Source organism: Electrona antarctica, assembly GCF_951216825.1.
Source record: "Electrona antarctica genome assembly, chromosome: 12".
In the NCBI taxonomy this organism is placed as follows: Eukaryota; Metazoa; Chordata; class Actinopteri; order Myctophiformes; family Myctophidae; genus Electrona; species Electrona antarctica.
The window spans coordinates 12,314,309-12,331,788 of record NC_136793.1 but is presented as its reverse complement, the minus strand read 5'-3'; the positions used below and the strand labels follow the sequence as shown (position 1 = coordinate 12,331,788).

The 17,480-nt window shown below is 42.8% G+C and overlaps 2 protein-coding genes across 4 annotated transcripts in view; both read right to left on the bottom strand.

The window, feature by feature from the left end:
• The window catches only part of LOC306933792 (uncharacterized protein), a 34,043-nt gene extending 32,744 nt beyond the window's left edge, over positions 1–1,299 (bottom strand). For all 3 annotated transcript variants that reach the window (XM_079516114.1, XM_079516116.1, XM_079516115.1), the window contains exons 1-3: positions 1,271–1,299; positions 600–664; positions 484–512 (exon numbers count right to left, since the gene is read on the bottom strand). In XM_079516114.1, coding sequence (XP_079372240.1) covers positions 484–512; positions 600–664; positions 1,271–1,292 — 116 coding nt within the window. In that variant the 5' untranslated portion in view covers positions 1,293–1,299. The remainder of the gene's footprint in view (positions 1–483; positions 513–599; positions 665–1,270) is intronic.
• A 10,126-nt stretch (positions 1,300–11,425) lies between these two features.
• The window catches only part of LOC306934677 (3-hydroxy-3-methylglutaryl-coenzyme A reductase-like), an 18,655-nt gene continuing 12,600 nt past the window's right edge, over positions 11,426–17,480 (bottom strand). The window contains exons 14-20 of the mRNA XM_079517347.1: positions 16,939–17,096; positions 16,230–16,335; positions 15,800–15,970; positions 15,014–15,154; positions 13,612–13,770; positions 12,940–13,094; positions 11,426–12,559 (exon numbers count right to left, since the gene is read on the bottom strand). Of these exons, the coding sequence (XP_079373473.1) occupies positions 12,502–12,559; positions 12,940–13,094; positions 13,612–13,770; positions 15,014–15,154; positions 15,800–15,970; positions 16,230–16,335; positions 16,939–17,096 (948 nt within the window). The 3' untranslated portion in view covers positions 11,426–12,501. The remainder of the gene's footprint in view (positions 12,560–12,939; positions 13,095–13,611; positions 13,771–15,013; positions 15,155–15,799; positions 15,971–16,229; positions 16,336–16,938; positions 17,097–17,480) is intronic.

The window sequence follows — 17,480 nt, the reverse complement described above, 5'->3', positions numbered from 1 at the left end:
TACCATGTACATGGTACAGTACCATGTACATGGTACATGGTACAGTGAAGCGTGTAGTACCATGTACATGGTACAGTGAAGCGTGTACTGTACCATGTACATGGTACAGTACCATGTACCATGTACATGGTACAGTACCATGTACATGGTACATGGTACAGTAAAGCGTGTACTGTACCATGTACGTACAGGGAGTGATGCACAGCCACAACCGCTGGGCTCGGGAATCGAGCCCGCGACTCGCTGTCATGCTGTGTTAGACCACTAGGGCCATCGGCGCCCTCAGATTAAACTTTCAATGTTTCAGCAATAATGGGGCAAATATTTAATAAGCAATAAGCTATTGACTAAAACACAGTGTACGCATTAGAATGTTTTAGCCCACAAGCAAGCCAAGTGAACTACATTTTAGTTGACTAGCCTTGATGTACAACTTTGCATGTATTGTTGTATTATGATATAATATACGAATGCACAACTGACCTTGTTGAAACCCCTGGAGTGTGTCTCATCTGCAGGCAAAAAATATTTAGAGTTATTATATGCAGTGTATTTACACTAAATACAGTATAGTGCATGAAAACAACAAGGTGAATGACCTTCTCTGGTGTCAGGTCCAAGGTCAAGAGTCTGTGCGTCACAACATCTATCTTTGGAGAACATTCTGGAAAAGCAGAGACATGAATGTTCATATTACTTTTACCATATGGACAAAATCAAATGGGCCAATCCTCTCCAATATCAATATTGTGACGATCTTTCCACATAAATTAAATTGCAAAAATAGCTGATCTTCAAGCTCACAAGGTGTGACGGGTTGTGCCGTTGTGAGTTTGTAGAGCCTTATATTTTAATGAAAATATAGGGCTTGAGTAAACCCATTAAAACCAGGAAAGTATCTGTGTCATTTTCGAATATTGTGTGGCTATTCATCTGTTATTTTTGATCATTTTTGAAAAATCTTTAAAGTATTTTCAATTTTGAATCATTTAGAATTACGGAAAAGTGTGAAAACTACTGATTTAGGCCTTTGTATAATCTACCTCAGGTCTCAATGGGTTAAAACCAGGAAAAGACAACACTCGTATCACAAAATTACCATATGCAAATTTCCAGACAATATCTAGTTTCATGTCACAATATCGATATTGTATCAAATCGATATTGCCAAATTATATCAAATTGTATTTTTGCTTGCTTACCGGTATGTCAACATAAAGTTAGTTTTTCACTCTGATAAAGCCAGTAAAGTATTCCACAACATACTTACCCATAGGACATGGGCATTCCATAGTGGTAAAGTTTAATCTAAAAGACATGAGACCGAAGCAGAAAAAAGACAAATCTAATCAGATAAGAATCAACATTTGCATTGGCGAAATAAAACAAAGCCTGCAGTGCTCCAAAAAAAGGGTGTAAATTATTAAAGAATAATTATCTGTCAATGTTATTCTGATTCCTGACTCCTATCAGCCGAGGTGTCATCATGGTCTGTCTCTCTCCGTTTGTCTCATCTCCTGTCTGCAGTGCACATCCTCTCTGTCTCCTCTCTGTCTGTCTGTCTGTCTGTCTGTCTGTCTGTCTGTCGGTCGGTCGGTCGGTCGGTCGGTCGGTCGGTCGGTCGGTCGGTCGGTCGCTCGGTCGGTCGCTCTGCTTGTGTGCCTTTTTTCACACTGCAGGAAAATACGATTTGTTTCTTAAGGACTTTTAGGACCGACTGTCCACACTGTTATTAAATGTGATCTTTAGGACTGGCAGAGAGTAGTAAAAACTACTATGGTCAGTACAGGCCCAGGGGTCGAACCCGCAACCTTGGCATTATTAAAGGACCACTTCACCACTTTTCAGCATCTCTTCATATAATTGGTCCTCACTAATGTTCATGATAAAACACCACCATTTTTTCCTACTCAGTCTGTGTCTCATAGGAGGGCTTTGGGCAGTTCGGACACCCGTCCACCAGTGACATCATCATTAGGCAGATTTTTTTTTTAATATATTTAGATTTTTATTATTGTGAGAACGATGGCTTCAACTTTTGCATTGCAACTTTTCAGGAAAAGAAAGCCTGCCGTTTCTATTAGCTTGGATTCATCATCGATGATGTCACTGGTGGACGAGTTTCTGAACTGCCCACAGCCTTCCTATGAGACACAGACTGAGTAGAAAAGAATTGTGGTATTTTATCATGAACATTAATTAGTTAGGACCAATTATAGGAAGAGAAGTTGAAAAGTGGTGAAGTGGTCCTTTAACAGTGCTCTAACCAATTGAGCTAACCAGCCTGGATTTCCAATGGCGTTGCTTATCAGAAATAGCCAATCTACAATAGAAGCTTGTACATACATGGTTTATTTTCGGCAAGATGATACACATACGATGAAGTGTATATGAATCATGGCCATGGCGTTGTTTGCCGTTGTTGGGGTGCCTATTCGCGGCCACCTATAAAATCATACTGTGGTGGCCGGTCATGATTGTGTGTTGACCCACCACACAATAATGCATATATGGGAAACACTGACGAATCAACACAAAACATTCTATTAATAGATTTTGTTATAATTTACTACATTGGTTAATCTAATTAACATTTCAATGCCATCACGGCCAGCCAAAAAAAGAACATTTGAGTTGATAATAAAACATTTAAGTTGACTAAATCAACCGTATGGTATTTAGTCAACTAAAACTAGATTAAAACTAAAACATTTCAGATGACTAAAATATAAATGGAATGGAACTAAATGGCATTTTATTCAAAAGACTATGACAATCATAATTTTCTGTCAAAATCAACTCTTCTACACCTGTCTTCACTCCCTCATCAGCCCTCATTACTCACCTGTGGTCACTGCATGGACTCTCACTCCTCACTCATTCTCTGCCAGGTGTGGTTCTGGACCAGGGGTGGGCAACTTTGACGAAGGAGAGGGCCACTATATTTCCACACTCAATCCCTAGGGCCAGATATTACTGTCGTAGCAAAAATAGCCGATCTACAAGCTCAAAACGCGTCGCAGCGCGACGCGTTTTGAGCTTGTAGATCGGCTATTTTTATATATATATTTTTATATATATTTATATATATATATTCGAATTGAAATCTTGAATTATTTTTTGCTATTTTTGAATTGGAATCCTGAAAATTTACATTTTTATGTAATTTCAAATGCCTTTAATTATACTTGTGTTGAGCATTGAGCTACTAATTTAGACTGAAGTAATTAAAGCGGGTCATGTTTGCATGTTGTGGAATTGTAAACAGCTGAAACCAATATTATATCAGTATTCTGACATTAACCTGAGGGCCATATTAAGTGAAGGTGGGGGCCGCATGTGGCCCCCGGGCCGCCAGTTGCCCACCCCTGAACTACCTGGTGGCTAGTGGCTTCTACAGCAACATTTTGTAAGCTTTGACTCTAATTATAATACATCCAATCGAATCTGCTCTGCTTGCTGTTGCTTTGCATTTGGGTTCATCTCGCTCTGCATTTTTGACAAGGGATTATATTTTTGCAGGGTTTTGTTTCAATGTCATTAGAATCACACATATATACAGCAATCTATCAGACTTTTTTCCTTCAACTTCTTGTTTATGCCTCAAAATGACTGGATGTAGGCCTACATGTTTAGTAGCAATTGTAGAAATATTAGACCTTCATTTTCGAATGTTTAAGCATGTTCTAGAACAGTGGTTCCCAAAGTGGGGTCCTTGAGGGAGTTCCAGGGGGTCCCCAGCTAAATCATAGTTTGGATCCAAATGGACCCTGACAGGTCCATATGGTTCCATTTGTACATTGTCAGAGTTAAATTAACATTGATTTTACAATATAAATTGGGGTCTCAGATAGATATGCCATTAAATGGGGTTCCGTAGACCAATGCCTGTCAAACTGGGGGTCCTTGAAATTAAACAGGTCGAGAATCTGCTAGAGGGTAAAAATCTTCTGGGGGGGTGGGGGGGGGGGGTCAACGGGCTAATTAGTGTCAATTTGGGGGTCCTTCGTCCTTGACATGAAAAGGTTTGGGAACCACTGTTCTAGAACCACTGTGGAGGGAGGGGGGATTGCCAATTTACCACCGAGGTGCCCACTGCCCACTCTTCCTTTGTGCCCAGTGCTGCCCACCCATCCTGTTACCATGACCTTATCATCAGCCACATGATCACCCACATGCCCTCAGTGCCCTGGCTAAGCATAAGCGTGCAGGTTAAAGTTATGGCACTGCATGTGTACTGTAGCCGGCCTACCTATACTCACATACAGTACAGTCTCAGTAGTCAGTACTCACCCAATAATGAATTGCTGCAGTCAGATAGATTCTAGTCAGATATTGTCCTCTAGTTCCATATCCATTTGGAAGTTAGGGCAGAAAACGTGTTTTAAAAATAATATCTACACTTTTCCTTCCACGTTTCACACTTCACGACCGCGCGCCCATGATAACAAATTGACAGCCAGGTGGCGACGATTAATTAATTACCACGTAGTCTACGCCAGAGCCATAAACTCAGCGTTACGACATTGAGGGGGCAGAAAACAGCCTGGTCACTTCCGTAAACTCCTATGGGTCCTTTCCTTTAATTATGTCAAATTGTAGGCCTACAACAAAAACGGAACCAAATGGACCATGGTGCCACTGCCTATACATTTCTTATAAAACATAACTCGACATGACGACATCCATGTTTAAATGTTGTGGAAACCCACTCAAGACTTCAGTTGCTACTTGCTAGGTAGGTAGGCCTATATCACTTGACTTTAGGCTATAAACAAGCAATGCAAGTTCACACTGTTACAAATGCTGTAGTGTATTTTTAACTAATTTTGTACCTGCTCAAATAGAAATGAAGGCCGCAGTCTTCATCAAACTGCTCTTCCTCTTCAGAGTCACCAACAATAGATGACGCCATCGTGTCAATGTTTTAATTTATACAACTTGACTAGTTTGTATTGAAAACACTTCAATGTGCCGCGAAAACGTTTTCCCTCCCTCTTGATTTCCGGTTTCGTTGTCAAAGAAAGAACCGATCTATAAGCTATCTACATGTCGTGCGGACAGCTCTTGTAGATTTGTTCTAAACTGCAGTCCCGCGATAATAACGTGATGATAATGATCTTAAAACTACAAATGGTTTTAAACGATCGAAACTGTGAATGTTTCAGTGTTCACTGTGCAAGCTATTTGTCTGTTTTTATTTTATATAGCTTACATATATTATAGATACATTTTAGATGGCAGCGGTGGCCGAACGGTCTTGATACCGGAAGGTCGCCAGTTCGAATCAGCGGTCCGACACGTTCAAATTACCATCGCTGAAGTGCCCTTGAACAAGGCATTGAACCACTACGATGAAATGTTCTATGAGCAGGGCCTGGCTGGAAACAAGTTCTTGAGCTTAGCCCAGATACCCTGGGTAAATATAGTAATCATTTCATTTCATAGATAAATAGATGGATATATGATTGATTGATTGATTGATTGATTGATTGACATCTTATAAACAAATGTACAATAGCGTGCAACCCCCTAAACCTAATTCATGACCATGAATGAGGAAAATATCATATTTCATATTTTGTATTCCTCTGCATTTATTCAATCAATCAACTAATTAAATGCTACATACAGTATAAGGTTAAGCTATCCAGTAGGCTATAGGGCGGCCTAAAGCCATAAAAAATGAACTCCACCCGGGCCAGAGGGAGCCTGGCACGCTAATTTGCATAAATCTGCACTCTCGGTATTTTAGTTTTATGTAGGGCCTACATATTGTTGTGACCATATAGGCCGCAGTTTACTATGAAAACCTGCAAAACCTGTCAGTCCGTCACGCCTCGAGTCATGACACGCTCCATATATGGCCAATACAGAATTAATTCGATATGTTGATCTGACCGCATCAAACCCGCGTATGGAGCTGACCTGTTCTGACATTCCATATGTTGATCTTACCTCATCAAACCATGACTGGTATTGGAGTTGCGAGCCTTTGCCTTTCTTCATGATGATCTGTTAGTTTAACGGTTTGGCTCAGCACCAAGATCGGAGGATGTTCGCTGTTCTATTTTATTCTGTCAGTACGGAATTCATTCCAAAATACTCGCCCTCAGTGCGTCTTACTGGTTTTTCTACTGTATATAAAAATGTGTGCCCCCTCACCATTTTCAACTGCCCTCAAGTCATTTCATCCTGGATCCGAGCCTGTAATGGAGCAAGATGTCCCACAATAACTTGGGCCATGTCATTGGGCAGTAAAATAAGCAAAGTTCTCATTACAATGTAAACATTAAAACATACATTTTATAATATTGATTTTTTTTCTTTTCTTTTTTTACAGCCTGCCATTTTTGGGGGGCTGGAAAGGGGCACTTTGAGGCAAAAGGGCAGGGGCCAAAGACCCTTCATTCAAGACCCTTATATTGAAGGCCCACTGGGAGATGTGAACCAGATGTAAAAAAGAAAATGCTGTGTGTTGTTACAGACACCCGGAAAATAAATTGTGTAAATGCGATCATCGGTTATTTAGTTATGGGCTTTGGCTTTTGACCTAAAACGCAATCTGGGACAATAATCAGATATAAATGCATTTTTCCTAATTGTGATAACGTGGAGGCGGATGGCGGGCGAAATGTTCGGTTCATTTCCGGTTGTATCTGTTGCTTAGTAGCCTACAGTAAGTAGAAACATTCATAGTACGTTGGTGAAGAGCGTGATCTATCACAAACCAGTGAAACCACTGAAAAGACCACATGATGGAGATCTCATCTTCATCAGCGGTGAAGCGTTTGATTAGACTTGACAGAGATCTCCGTCGGAGTGCATACGTTGGACATAATAACAGTCCGACAGGCATTAGTTCGACAACCTTCGGCCCCGCAATGCGCTGCCGGTTACAACGGGGACCGTATGTAAATCCGACGGAGCATTAGTTTGACATGCGTCCAGTGCCTGCTCCCGTGCTTGCGGTTATGGTTAGGTTAGGGTTTGAGGTGGGTTGTCGTTTGTCGGACCAATGACTAGTCTAACTAACGTACTGCACCCGGTTACAACTACCCCGTGCTGCGGGTTAAAACTCACCTGTAGCTCCCGACATGTGCAGCAGGTTACAACTAATCTGTGGCGGGTTAAAACTAACCATGTGGCTCCTGACATGCATGGCAGGTTACAACGAACTAACCCGTGGCTTCCTGTGAGGTTAGGTTTAGGGTTGGGTTTTGGGTATAGGGTGTCGGACTCATGACTGCAGTAGGACTGTTAGTATCGTCAGACCAGACAAGGCATGCAATATGTTAAGCTTGTTGCAGATTGGAGCAATGTTGTGCCTTGACAACATGTGAAGACTGAGGGCCCCTGAGACGGTAATTGATTGGTTCACTTAACTATTGGTGTGTCGTGACTCGTGACAGACCCCTGAACAGTGTTTGTGGCAAGTTTGGTGCCTGTGGCCCACAGTTTGCAAAAAGAGGTTCCGTTATATAATGATGCGAAAAGAATAACACAAAAAGCCCTAAGGGCTTGTTTCCCTTGTGGTCCTGTCAATGCATCAATCATGGCAATCCCCTGGGGAAAGCGCATAGTTTGCCGTAGATCTGAGTTTAGTGCACCTTTAATTGGCCCTGGCCACACATGGCCCCTGGTGTGTGACTTTTTGTGCCAAGTTTGAAGCAGATCGGAACAACGGTGCGCTTCGCAAGTCCAGGTGTTTGTGACATCCAAGGGCGACCCACCGCAGCGTTAGTGGCTCAGTGTAGAGTGGCTGTGAGGTTCCCAGTTCGATCCCGGGCTCCCTCAGAGTTGGTGTCGAAGTGTCCTTGAGTGTCATTGTGAGCTTGTAGATCAGCCATTTTTGTCGAATGTTCCCCCCAGAATAGGGATGCTTTGTCATTCAGGGGTGCCGTGAATGATAAAGTTCTTTACAGGGGTGAGTTAATTGGTTAAAGTATGTTTTGTAATAATCCTAGTAGCCTATACCTAGTAAGTTTTCAAATAATTGTGGTGGGGTAAAAGCTACAATATTTGTCAGAAATGTAGTGGAGTATAAATGGAAATACTGAAGTAAAGTACAGCACTTCAGTAACTGCTACTTGGTGTGGTGAGTTACTCTCACCACTTGTACAATATCCCACACAGACAAGTGTGAAGAGACAAACCCCTCCTCCCTAATCTGTTGCTTAGTGCCAGACTTATTCATGAACCTTCCGTCAGGCGTCCCAGCACTGGAGGGACCAATCGGACACCTCGAGGCTGGTGAGATGTGCTGAGCTTGCAGCTGATTGGCTGGCAGCTCCTCTGGTGAGGTGCTATCCATTGTGACATCAGTTGTCAGTGGAATCTATCTGGGTACGCACACACACACACACACACACACACACACACACACACACACACACACACACACACACACACACACACACAACACACCATAGGGGTTTACAGTGTGCACTGGGTCAGGTTAAAACTGCTCTGTAATCTTATTTGGAGACATTCACTGATCCACATAAGTTGTAGGGTCCATTGCTTACATTTTTGTATGTGGTATTTTGCTGGTGTTGTACTGTCACCAAAGCATTCCTGGAGAGCTTTTAAAAGGCTAGTCTTCTTATCAGTGCTCTGTGAATAAATGCACACATTACAATGTACAAATTGAGGCATTTAGCAAATATGCTCTTTTGCAGAGTGCCTTGTGTGAGATCAGAATAAGGCAGAGTAAACATGAAGAGTCAATAAATTAGGTAAACAGTAACAGTGCAGAGCAACGTAGTGCCTCAAATTAACTAGGACACCAGATAAACAACGAACCGTATATGTATAAAACATGAGAACAAGTAACCAGTGTTGATTTTGTAGACTAAAACTATGACGAAAAACGTTTGTCAACTAGCTTCTTTTTACGGACTAAAACTAATAAAAACTCAAATGAAACTAAACTATGATGACTAAAATTAGACTAAATATATTGACAATTTTGTCAGCAAATAAAAACTATTAATGTTAGGGAGGGACTAGTGGAGAAGGTCCAGTAGAACTAAAAGAGAAGTCATTTTATATTTGGTTGCGTTCGGGAAAATAGCAAATCGGTTATTTGTAAAGTGTAAAATCAGGCATTACGACGCCATCAAGGCCCACCAAAGTACATCTTTGTCGCCAAAATAAACTGTACAGGCCCAGACGGTTAACTCAACCGTCGGGCACCTAGGCCTAACAGCGTGCCGCGGGTTCGACTCCCGATCCCGACGGCCTTTGCCGCGTGTCTTCCCCCCCATCTCTCTCCCCATTTCCTGTCAGACTACTTTCATCCCATCAATAAAGGCAGAAAAAGCCCCAAAAAGTTTAGTCGACATTCGACTCATTTCAGATGAGTAAAATAAGACTGAAACTAAATTAAATCTTTATCCAAAAGGTGTCAAAATCAACACAGCAAGTAACCTAGATTTATATCTGCATAGTATACACTGAGCATCAAGGAGATCGTGCTGGGTGGAGAGGTATAGTGCCATGAACTCTGTCATGCCAACAGCATGCATGAAGGCCTCTCTCTCACGTGTAACTCCCCGGGCGTGTTCTGAACCGTTCAGAAGGACTGACTCAGCTGCATAGTAAAATAAAAGTAGCCTTTGGTGTGAGAGATGTCAGTGGAGGACGGCACATGTCAAGGTCATAGTCATTGTACACAAGATGTAACAATAAAGCACAACCTTGAACCTTGAATTGTACATTACTGTGCTGGTTTTCAACCAGTGGCTCGGGAAACAGATTGTTTCGTTCCAACAGGGTCACTTTTTTCCACTTTTGACCCATTTTCAACCTATCTTCATATAATTGGTCCTCTGTTCATGATAAAATATCACACTTTATTTTGTGTATTTAGATTTTTATTATCGCGAGAACGATGGCTTCCATTATCGCATTGTAACTTTTCAGGAATTGAATGCCGGCAGTTTCTATTAGCTTAGCAGTTTCTATTAGCTTGGATTCCCTATCGATGATGTCACTGGAAGACGGGTTTCTGAACTGCCCACATTCCTCCTATGCAGACCGAGCAGAAAAATATGTGTGCTATTTTATCATGAACATTAGTGAGGACCAATTCTATGAAGATACTGTAGGTTGAAAACTGGTGATGAAGTCGTCCATTAGCTCAATATTCTGACTGTAATAATGATTTAGTAAACGGAAAATACATTAGGGAAAGAACTCACACACAGGGTAAATGCATGAAACTGGATGTGATGAAACAAAAACCAAACGAGCAGACAACTAATAACTATAATGGAACACTATAAAGCTGAAGCTGATAACTCTATCCTGACTGGATGGAATTGATGACCCACTTGAAAATGTATTTACGGTGTATTAAAGACCTGGAGAGATGGAGAGACCAACGTTACTGAACAAACACTCTATAGCAGTCAGAATATATAGAGCTTTAACCGAATAATGGCCTTGCTGGGTGGGGTTCAGGTGTTATGTTACTCTTTTCATATAATATAAGCATAGGCCTTCTGTACAGCCAACAACTCAAAAATCAAGAGTACAGTTGTTTATTGTAATTTTTTATTATTTTATCACAAAAAATGTATGCAAAAAAGTTATTTTAATTTTCACTTGTTTCTCATCTCCTGTACTGCTCAGTCTTCACATTTGCAATTAGTTCTACAAACCCGCGGTAAGAGACTGAAGCCGGACTTATACTTTATCGTAAGCCGGTGTTGCTTGCCAAAAATAGCCACTAAAGATCTAGATTCTAGAAGCTCAGCGTGTTGCAGGCACAATGCGCTGTGAGCTTGTAGATCGGCTATTTCCGGTGGACCGCACCTGACGTACGACTGAGCATAATTTAGACATCACACTATGAAAAACTGCCTGCATTCCTTCCATGTTAACAAACAGGAGAGACGGTACAGCACAAGGAAAAGATGCATCCATTTTACAGCATCCGAGACAAAAAAACAAAAACATTTTCATGTATTCTTTACATCCCTTTTACGGTCATTCAGTAAACAATAAAATGTCTTAGCTTAACACAGCACCTTTGTGAAACAGAGGCGTGAGGCGTGTGTCAAGGTTGAGCCACGAAATGGCAAAATTCAAGCCTGTGCTTACACATGGTACGTCTTATGTCCTGTAGCTCAGTGGTTCTCAAAGTCGGGTCCAGCCAGGGACACTCATGGTTTACAGCAGGGGTTCTCAACCCGTGGGGGTCCCCAAATTATTTAAAAAAAAAAAAAAAAAAAGATTTATTTTTAAATTTTATTTTCACTTTTTTTCAAAAATAGCAGACCTACAAGCTCGTAGCGCGCCACTCGGTGGCGCGCTATGAGCTTGTAGATCTGCTATTTTTAAATAGCTAAATTATAACAATGCTTAAAACACCAAAAGGGGTTCCCGCCCAAAATCGTTTAAGGTTATTGTAGCAGTCAATTTATATTGGGGGTCGGGAGGGGGCGGGGCGGGGGTCCCGAGACGTTGCCAAAGCATTTTGGGGGATCCCCGGCCAAAAACGTTGAGAACCCCTGGTTTACAGTAGTGGTTTCATAGAAATGGGTCCCTAGTCCCGACCCACTGTTTGGGAACCAGTGCTTTACAGATCTGTTACTCGGAGAGTGTACAGTGGGAACCAAAATGGACCCTTCTAAGATCAATCATTCAGTTGTGTATGACAATCTGTTATTAACTAACTGTGACATTGACCTTTGGCCACCAAATTACACAGATGTCAGATAATTATTTGAATATGAAGCTTCATGGCCTTGTCTAATCTGATGACGATGAGTCAGAACATGAGTCAGATGATGTCGGAAAGAGTGACATACATGCAGAAATACACAGACTTTTTCCAACTCCGCAACTATGACAAATGTGCGTTGTTATTTTGTTAATTTGCTTCTTACTTTGACGCTGACTATTTTATGTAATGTCAACGTTCACGACGGAATGTCTATTGAAATGGCTGTATATTTGGCATTGAAATAATTGGAATATATGACCAAAAGGTACAGTATGCTTTGCTCAGAGAATATATCAATTTCATTCACGTTTCCCATGCAGGGAACTGACATTTATAACAGCAAAAATAAAAAAATAAATGGAAAACATTATGCAAGTCAGTAATTTAAGTGTTCATAGTCAGCTGCTTAAAAAATAAAACAAAATCTGAAAATCCCCAGCAGAATTTTCTGATTGGCATTATCAGACAATTTTGTGCATCAAGTCCATTTCCAGCATGATGATTGGTCAACACCTTTACTGTCTCTTATAAAGCACTTGGATTGGCCCTTCAACAGGGCCAGTGAAAGATAAGTCCCTTTTATTTAATATAAAAATAAAATGTTTGAACCTGTTCAGCACATCGTTCTTATCCATTGTCCGTTAATCGTTCGTCTCGGCGTCGGCACAATGTGGAATGCGTGTGCACGTGGATCAGAAGGTGCTTGTGCGTGCGTGTGGGTGGGTGGGTGGGTGGTTGGGTTGTAGGGTGAACCTTGGGGTCCCGTCTCAAGAAGCCTTCTTGGTGCAGGATCCTGCAGTCGTCTCCTGCAAGTTCAACTTGGATCTGTAGAAGAAACCATTTAAACAATGTGGTAAATGATATTGTTTGGATAAAACAAAACCTTTTTCATGTTTTTGCTCTATATTCTAATAGTAGTAATCATTGCCTCCCACATGGGTCACAGACGAAGCCAGAGAGAGAAAAATGAGGCTGGCTGGGCAATGTGTCAGTCACGCCAACTACTGTTACCGAACGCGCTGCATTCCGAGCTTGGGGATGTGCTACTTTGGATACTTTCGTGTGACGCCGTAGTATGATCAAGTAGGGGCGTTAATGTACGGAAAATAAAACGACACAAAAAGTGTAAAATGTGGAGATAAGAGCTAGGTTTCTGCCTGACGACAACACTGGTATCAAGTATGAAATAAACAAAGCGCTGTTACCTGTTGTGTGTCATGTGACTCTTGACCAGGTGGCCGGCGGCGAGGGCGGCCATGAGTGACAGCTCTCCGGCCAGCACGGTGCCACACACCACTCTGGCCAGCTGGCGCGCGTTATCACCCGGGCACTCCATACTGGCACCCTGCACACCCAGCATCTACAGGGAAAGGACACGCAACGAACACTCTTTTATCACACTAGATCTGGCAGAATAAATTAAACTGTGAAAGTGTCAACACTGTTTTAAGATGTATTTTGGGGACTTTTTGCTGCCTTTATTTGATAGCCGTGCATATAGACGGTTATAGACGGTTGGCAGGAAATGTGACAGACAGCAAAGGTCGTCGGATTAGCAGCCTAGGTGCCCGGACCGCTAGGCCGGCCCGGGCCTGTAATGGCCATTTAACCAATTAGTAGACCTTATACTTGGTTGACTTAGTATACTTTAATTTTTTCCTTGAAATAGTGTTTAGAATTACTGAGCTAAATTGCTGCAAAGTAAGCTTAGGCTTGTGTATGTGTATGTGAAAAACTAGTGGAGTGCTCGTTTTCGCCGAGTTCAGCCCCCCCACTGCGTACCGAGACTGGGGGGGGATGATGATTTACGAGTCTGTCCCTATCGGTACAAAACTCGGACGGCACCGAGTCGGCTGAAGGTGACTTTGTGTGTGTACCTGTAGGCAGGCTTGCTGTGGGGGCAGGTTGGTCCCTCCTCCCACTGTTCCTAGTTCGATGGAGGGCATGGTGCAGCTGATGTACAGGTCCTCCCCCGTGGGTCCTGATGACTCCATGAGAGTGATGCAGTTACTGCTTCCCACCGACTGCGCTGGGTCCTGGAAGGGGGGAGGAGGAGACACATACGGTACATGTCAAACCGCTGCACGTTGTACGAGATACCGAGGTTGTGGCTCTTTCGGAGCGGGAACTCTGGGGGGAGGGAGGGGTATATATGACATATAGGGCATATGTGACTTGAAAATATTAAGGTTGATATGTATTTGGCCGTGGACCCTTCATCTGAGAATGTTTTGTGCCAGGGATCCCCCAGAAGAGAAGATTTGTGTTAATAATTAAAATTATTATACATTTGTAGATCTGCTATTTCTGAATAGCCATCGTATAAACTAAGGGATAAAGTGGTTAAAATGATAGTGACGTTTTGCTGCATGGGGACCCCCTGAAGCTTTTGACTCACCTCAGGGTTTTCGCCCTGAGGCGCCCGACGCACTCGCAGCGATGTTCTTTACTGTTTTATGTTGTTTACTGTTCTGCGGTTCACTCTTTATTTTCGGTCACGATGCTCTTACTATTCTGTTCAGCTGAAGAATGTCCTGCTGATGCTGTGATGATGGCTTTATGACTGTGTGTGTGTGCACTGTGCATGTAAGCGGATCCTGCCTGCACTCACTGAACCTTTGTGTTTGTGATCCACACAGCACTGAATGGTTGTGTGTGTGTGTGTGTGTGTGTGTGTGTGTGTGTGTGTGTGTGTGTGTGTGTGTGTGTGTGTGTGTGTGTGTGTGTGTGTGTGTGTGTGTGTGTGTGTGTGTGTGTGTGTGTGTGTGTGTGCGTGTTCGTGTTCGTGTTCCTGGGGCGTAACTCTGCGAGGCTGCAAATGAGCCGGTCAGGGTGAGGAGGCACACAGCCTCAGAGATGGAACACAGAGAGAGAGAGAGAAAGAGAATCGTGACTTTGGGGCTGGTGGTTGCCATATGAGACAGTGAGCACGGGATACCCGGTGATGCTGAGCAGTAGGATGTTTTTTTTTTTTGGGGGGGGGGGTGAAGCGCGACAGTTTGATCATTAGTAATCTGCAAGCATGGGGTGGCCAACCTTTCTGTTAGGGGTGGACAGTAACTAAGCACATTTGCCTACTAAGTACTGTAATTAAGTGCAATTTTGAGGTACTTAGTTTTACTTATTTCTATTAAATGTTTGCTATCTAAGATCCCCAAGGGAGTCTTGGAGAACCGTGACGTGAAGCTTGTAGATCTGCTATTTTAAAAGGTAGTCGACGAACATTTTTCGCCATGGTTTTAGTCAACAAAAAATCAACACTAGCCGGTGGAACAGTACCTGTCCACAGGCGATGTAGATGGCGGCCACCAGGTTGGCTGCGTGGGCGTTGAAGCCCCCGATGCTGCCGGCCATCGCCGAGCCCACCAGGTTCTTGTTGATGTTCACGTCCACCAGAGCTGCAGTGGTGGTCTTCAAAATCTGGCGAGAGAGAAAAAGACGAGAGTGCGCGTGATGCATCAGCCTGATCACAACCCGCTGACTCTGTTTTGAATGCTGGCAGTATGGGCAGACAGAGAACACAATAAATGAGCTAATAAAAAAATAAAATAACTATGAGCACTTAAATTAATTTGGGGATCAAATTAAATTCAAATAAAAGAATAGCCATTAGCCAAAGTAGCAGATGTACAAGCCACAAACGGGTCGATTCACGCTGCGTTTCGAGTTTGTAAATCTGCTACTTTTGAATAAATGAACAATAAAAGTTAGAATATGGAAATAAGAGGTTTCTGCTCCACAACAAAGAAATGGAACCTTACGGGTCCATGGAGTGTACATTGAGCTTTTGGTGGAAAGTAAAAGTAAATGGTAAATGGTGCATTTATATAGCGCCTTTATCCAAGGCGCTTTACATAGATTGTGCATTACATTCACCCATACATTCATACACCGATTGCAGCGGAAGCCATGCAAGGTACCAACCAGCACATCGGGAGCAATTTGGGGTTCAGTGTCTTGCCCAAGGACACTTCGACACTTCGACAGGAGGAGCCGGGATTCGAACCGCCGACCCATGGATCATTGGACAACCTGCTCTACCTCTTGAGCCACAGTCGTTATTACCTCTCGAACGACCTTGGCAGGGATGGTGGCTTCGGCTACGGCTGACTTGCCCCGGCCTTGGATCCAGTTGATGGCCGCCGGCTTCTTGTCGGTGCAAAAGTTACCGCTGACCGCCAACACCTGGAGCTCCGGGAACTGTTCCTGTATCCTGGCCAGAGCCTGCTCTGTGCCCTGGACACACACACACACACACACACACAAACACACACAAACATTCAATATTCATTCACGTCTCAACATTGTATCAAGTTTGTGTATATCATGACATGTACATATGCTTGTAACGTGAATGTGAAAACCTAATGATGCACAGCATGCACATGACAATATAGAAAAACACACGCATGCATACAGTACACACACACACACACACACACACACACACACACACACACACACACACACACACACACACACGCGGAGGGCTAACCTTGGAGATCATGTTCATGCCCATGGCGTCTCCTGTCGCTGACTGGAAGCGTATGTAGAGATTTCTCCCTGCCAGACCGATCAGCAGCTTCTGAAGACGAGCAAACCTGCCAAACAAAACCACCAACCAACCACGTAAGAGTATATATGACCAGTGGTTAGTGGTTTCCAACCTCTTCTGTATCCGGGGCCACCTGGAAATCTCAGAAGTGCACACCCCTGAACTCCACTAACATACTGTAGTATCATTTAAGGTCCTATTTATCTGTATCACAATGAGAATTGAACTCATTTATCAAGGGTTTAGCATTAAAAATGCCACTATTTTACATATTTAAAAAATAATAATATTGATATTAATATTATATTATCATTTCAATCTTAGTATTTTGGCAATTATTTGGCGGCCCACTTGCAATGCACTTGCGGCCTGTCAGTGGGCAGTTTTGGAATCGCTGTAATGATCATATTTTGAAAAACGACCGTAATTGTGATGCCGAAATCGTCCGTGACGCAAGTGGCAGAAGTGATTACAGTAAAGCCAGATTTATGGTAATCGCTGATCTTGTGATCTACAAGGTCACGACGTGTCGAATCACAACGCGTTGTGAGCTTGTAGCTGAATGCTTGACAATGCTTGCGTACTTCGCCAAGTAACCTGACTTACTGGTTTTTTTATTGTTTATTTTTTATTTATTTTTAAGTCTTGCCTGCTGGTGTTGTCGAAGGCGTCTTTGGTGGCCTGGAACCCGTCCGTGGTCTCCAGCCAAGCCTTGACCTCGGCCGCGTAGCACGCAGAGGGACAACGCACCACGGGGCCGCGCGTCATGCCATCAGCAAGGATACGACTGTGTGCTCCGCCTCCCAGCTGGAAAACACAAAACGGTGTGAATGGCATAGAGTTATATAACATATCGTCGTCATAGCTACAGGTAGCTGTCGGGCTGAGACCTCTACATCAAAGTGAAATGTATTTGAAAATGAAATATCCAGCTACAGTTGGAGGCCATCGATATTGTCCTTTTCTTTTTGCTGAGGTTTGCGTGATCTGCGCAAAAGGACAGTTAACCCATTTGGGCGGGAACCCCTTTTGGTGTTTTAAACATTATGTTATAATTTAGCTATTGAAAAATAGCAGATCTACAAGCTCATAGCGCGCCACCGAGTGGCGCGCTACGAGCTTGTAGGTCTGCTATTTTTGAAAAATCGTGAAAATATTTATTTCAGAGAACTGGAGGATTTAGAAGGATTT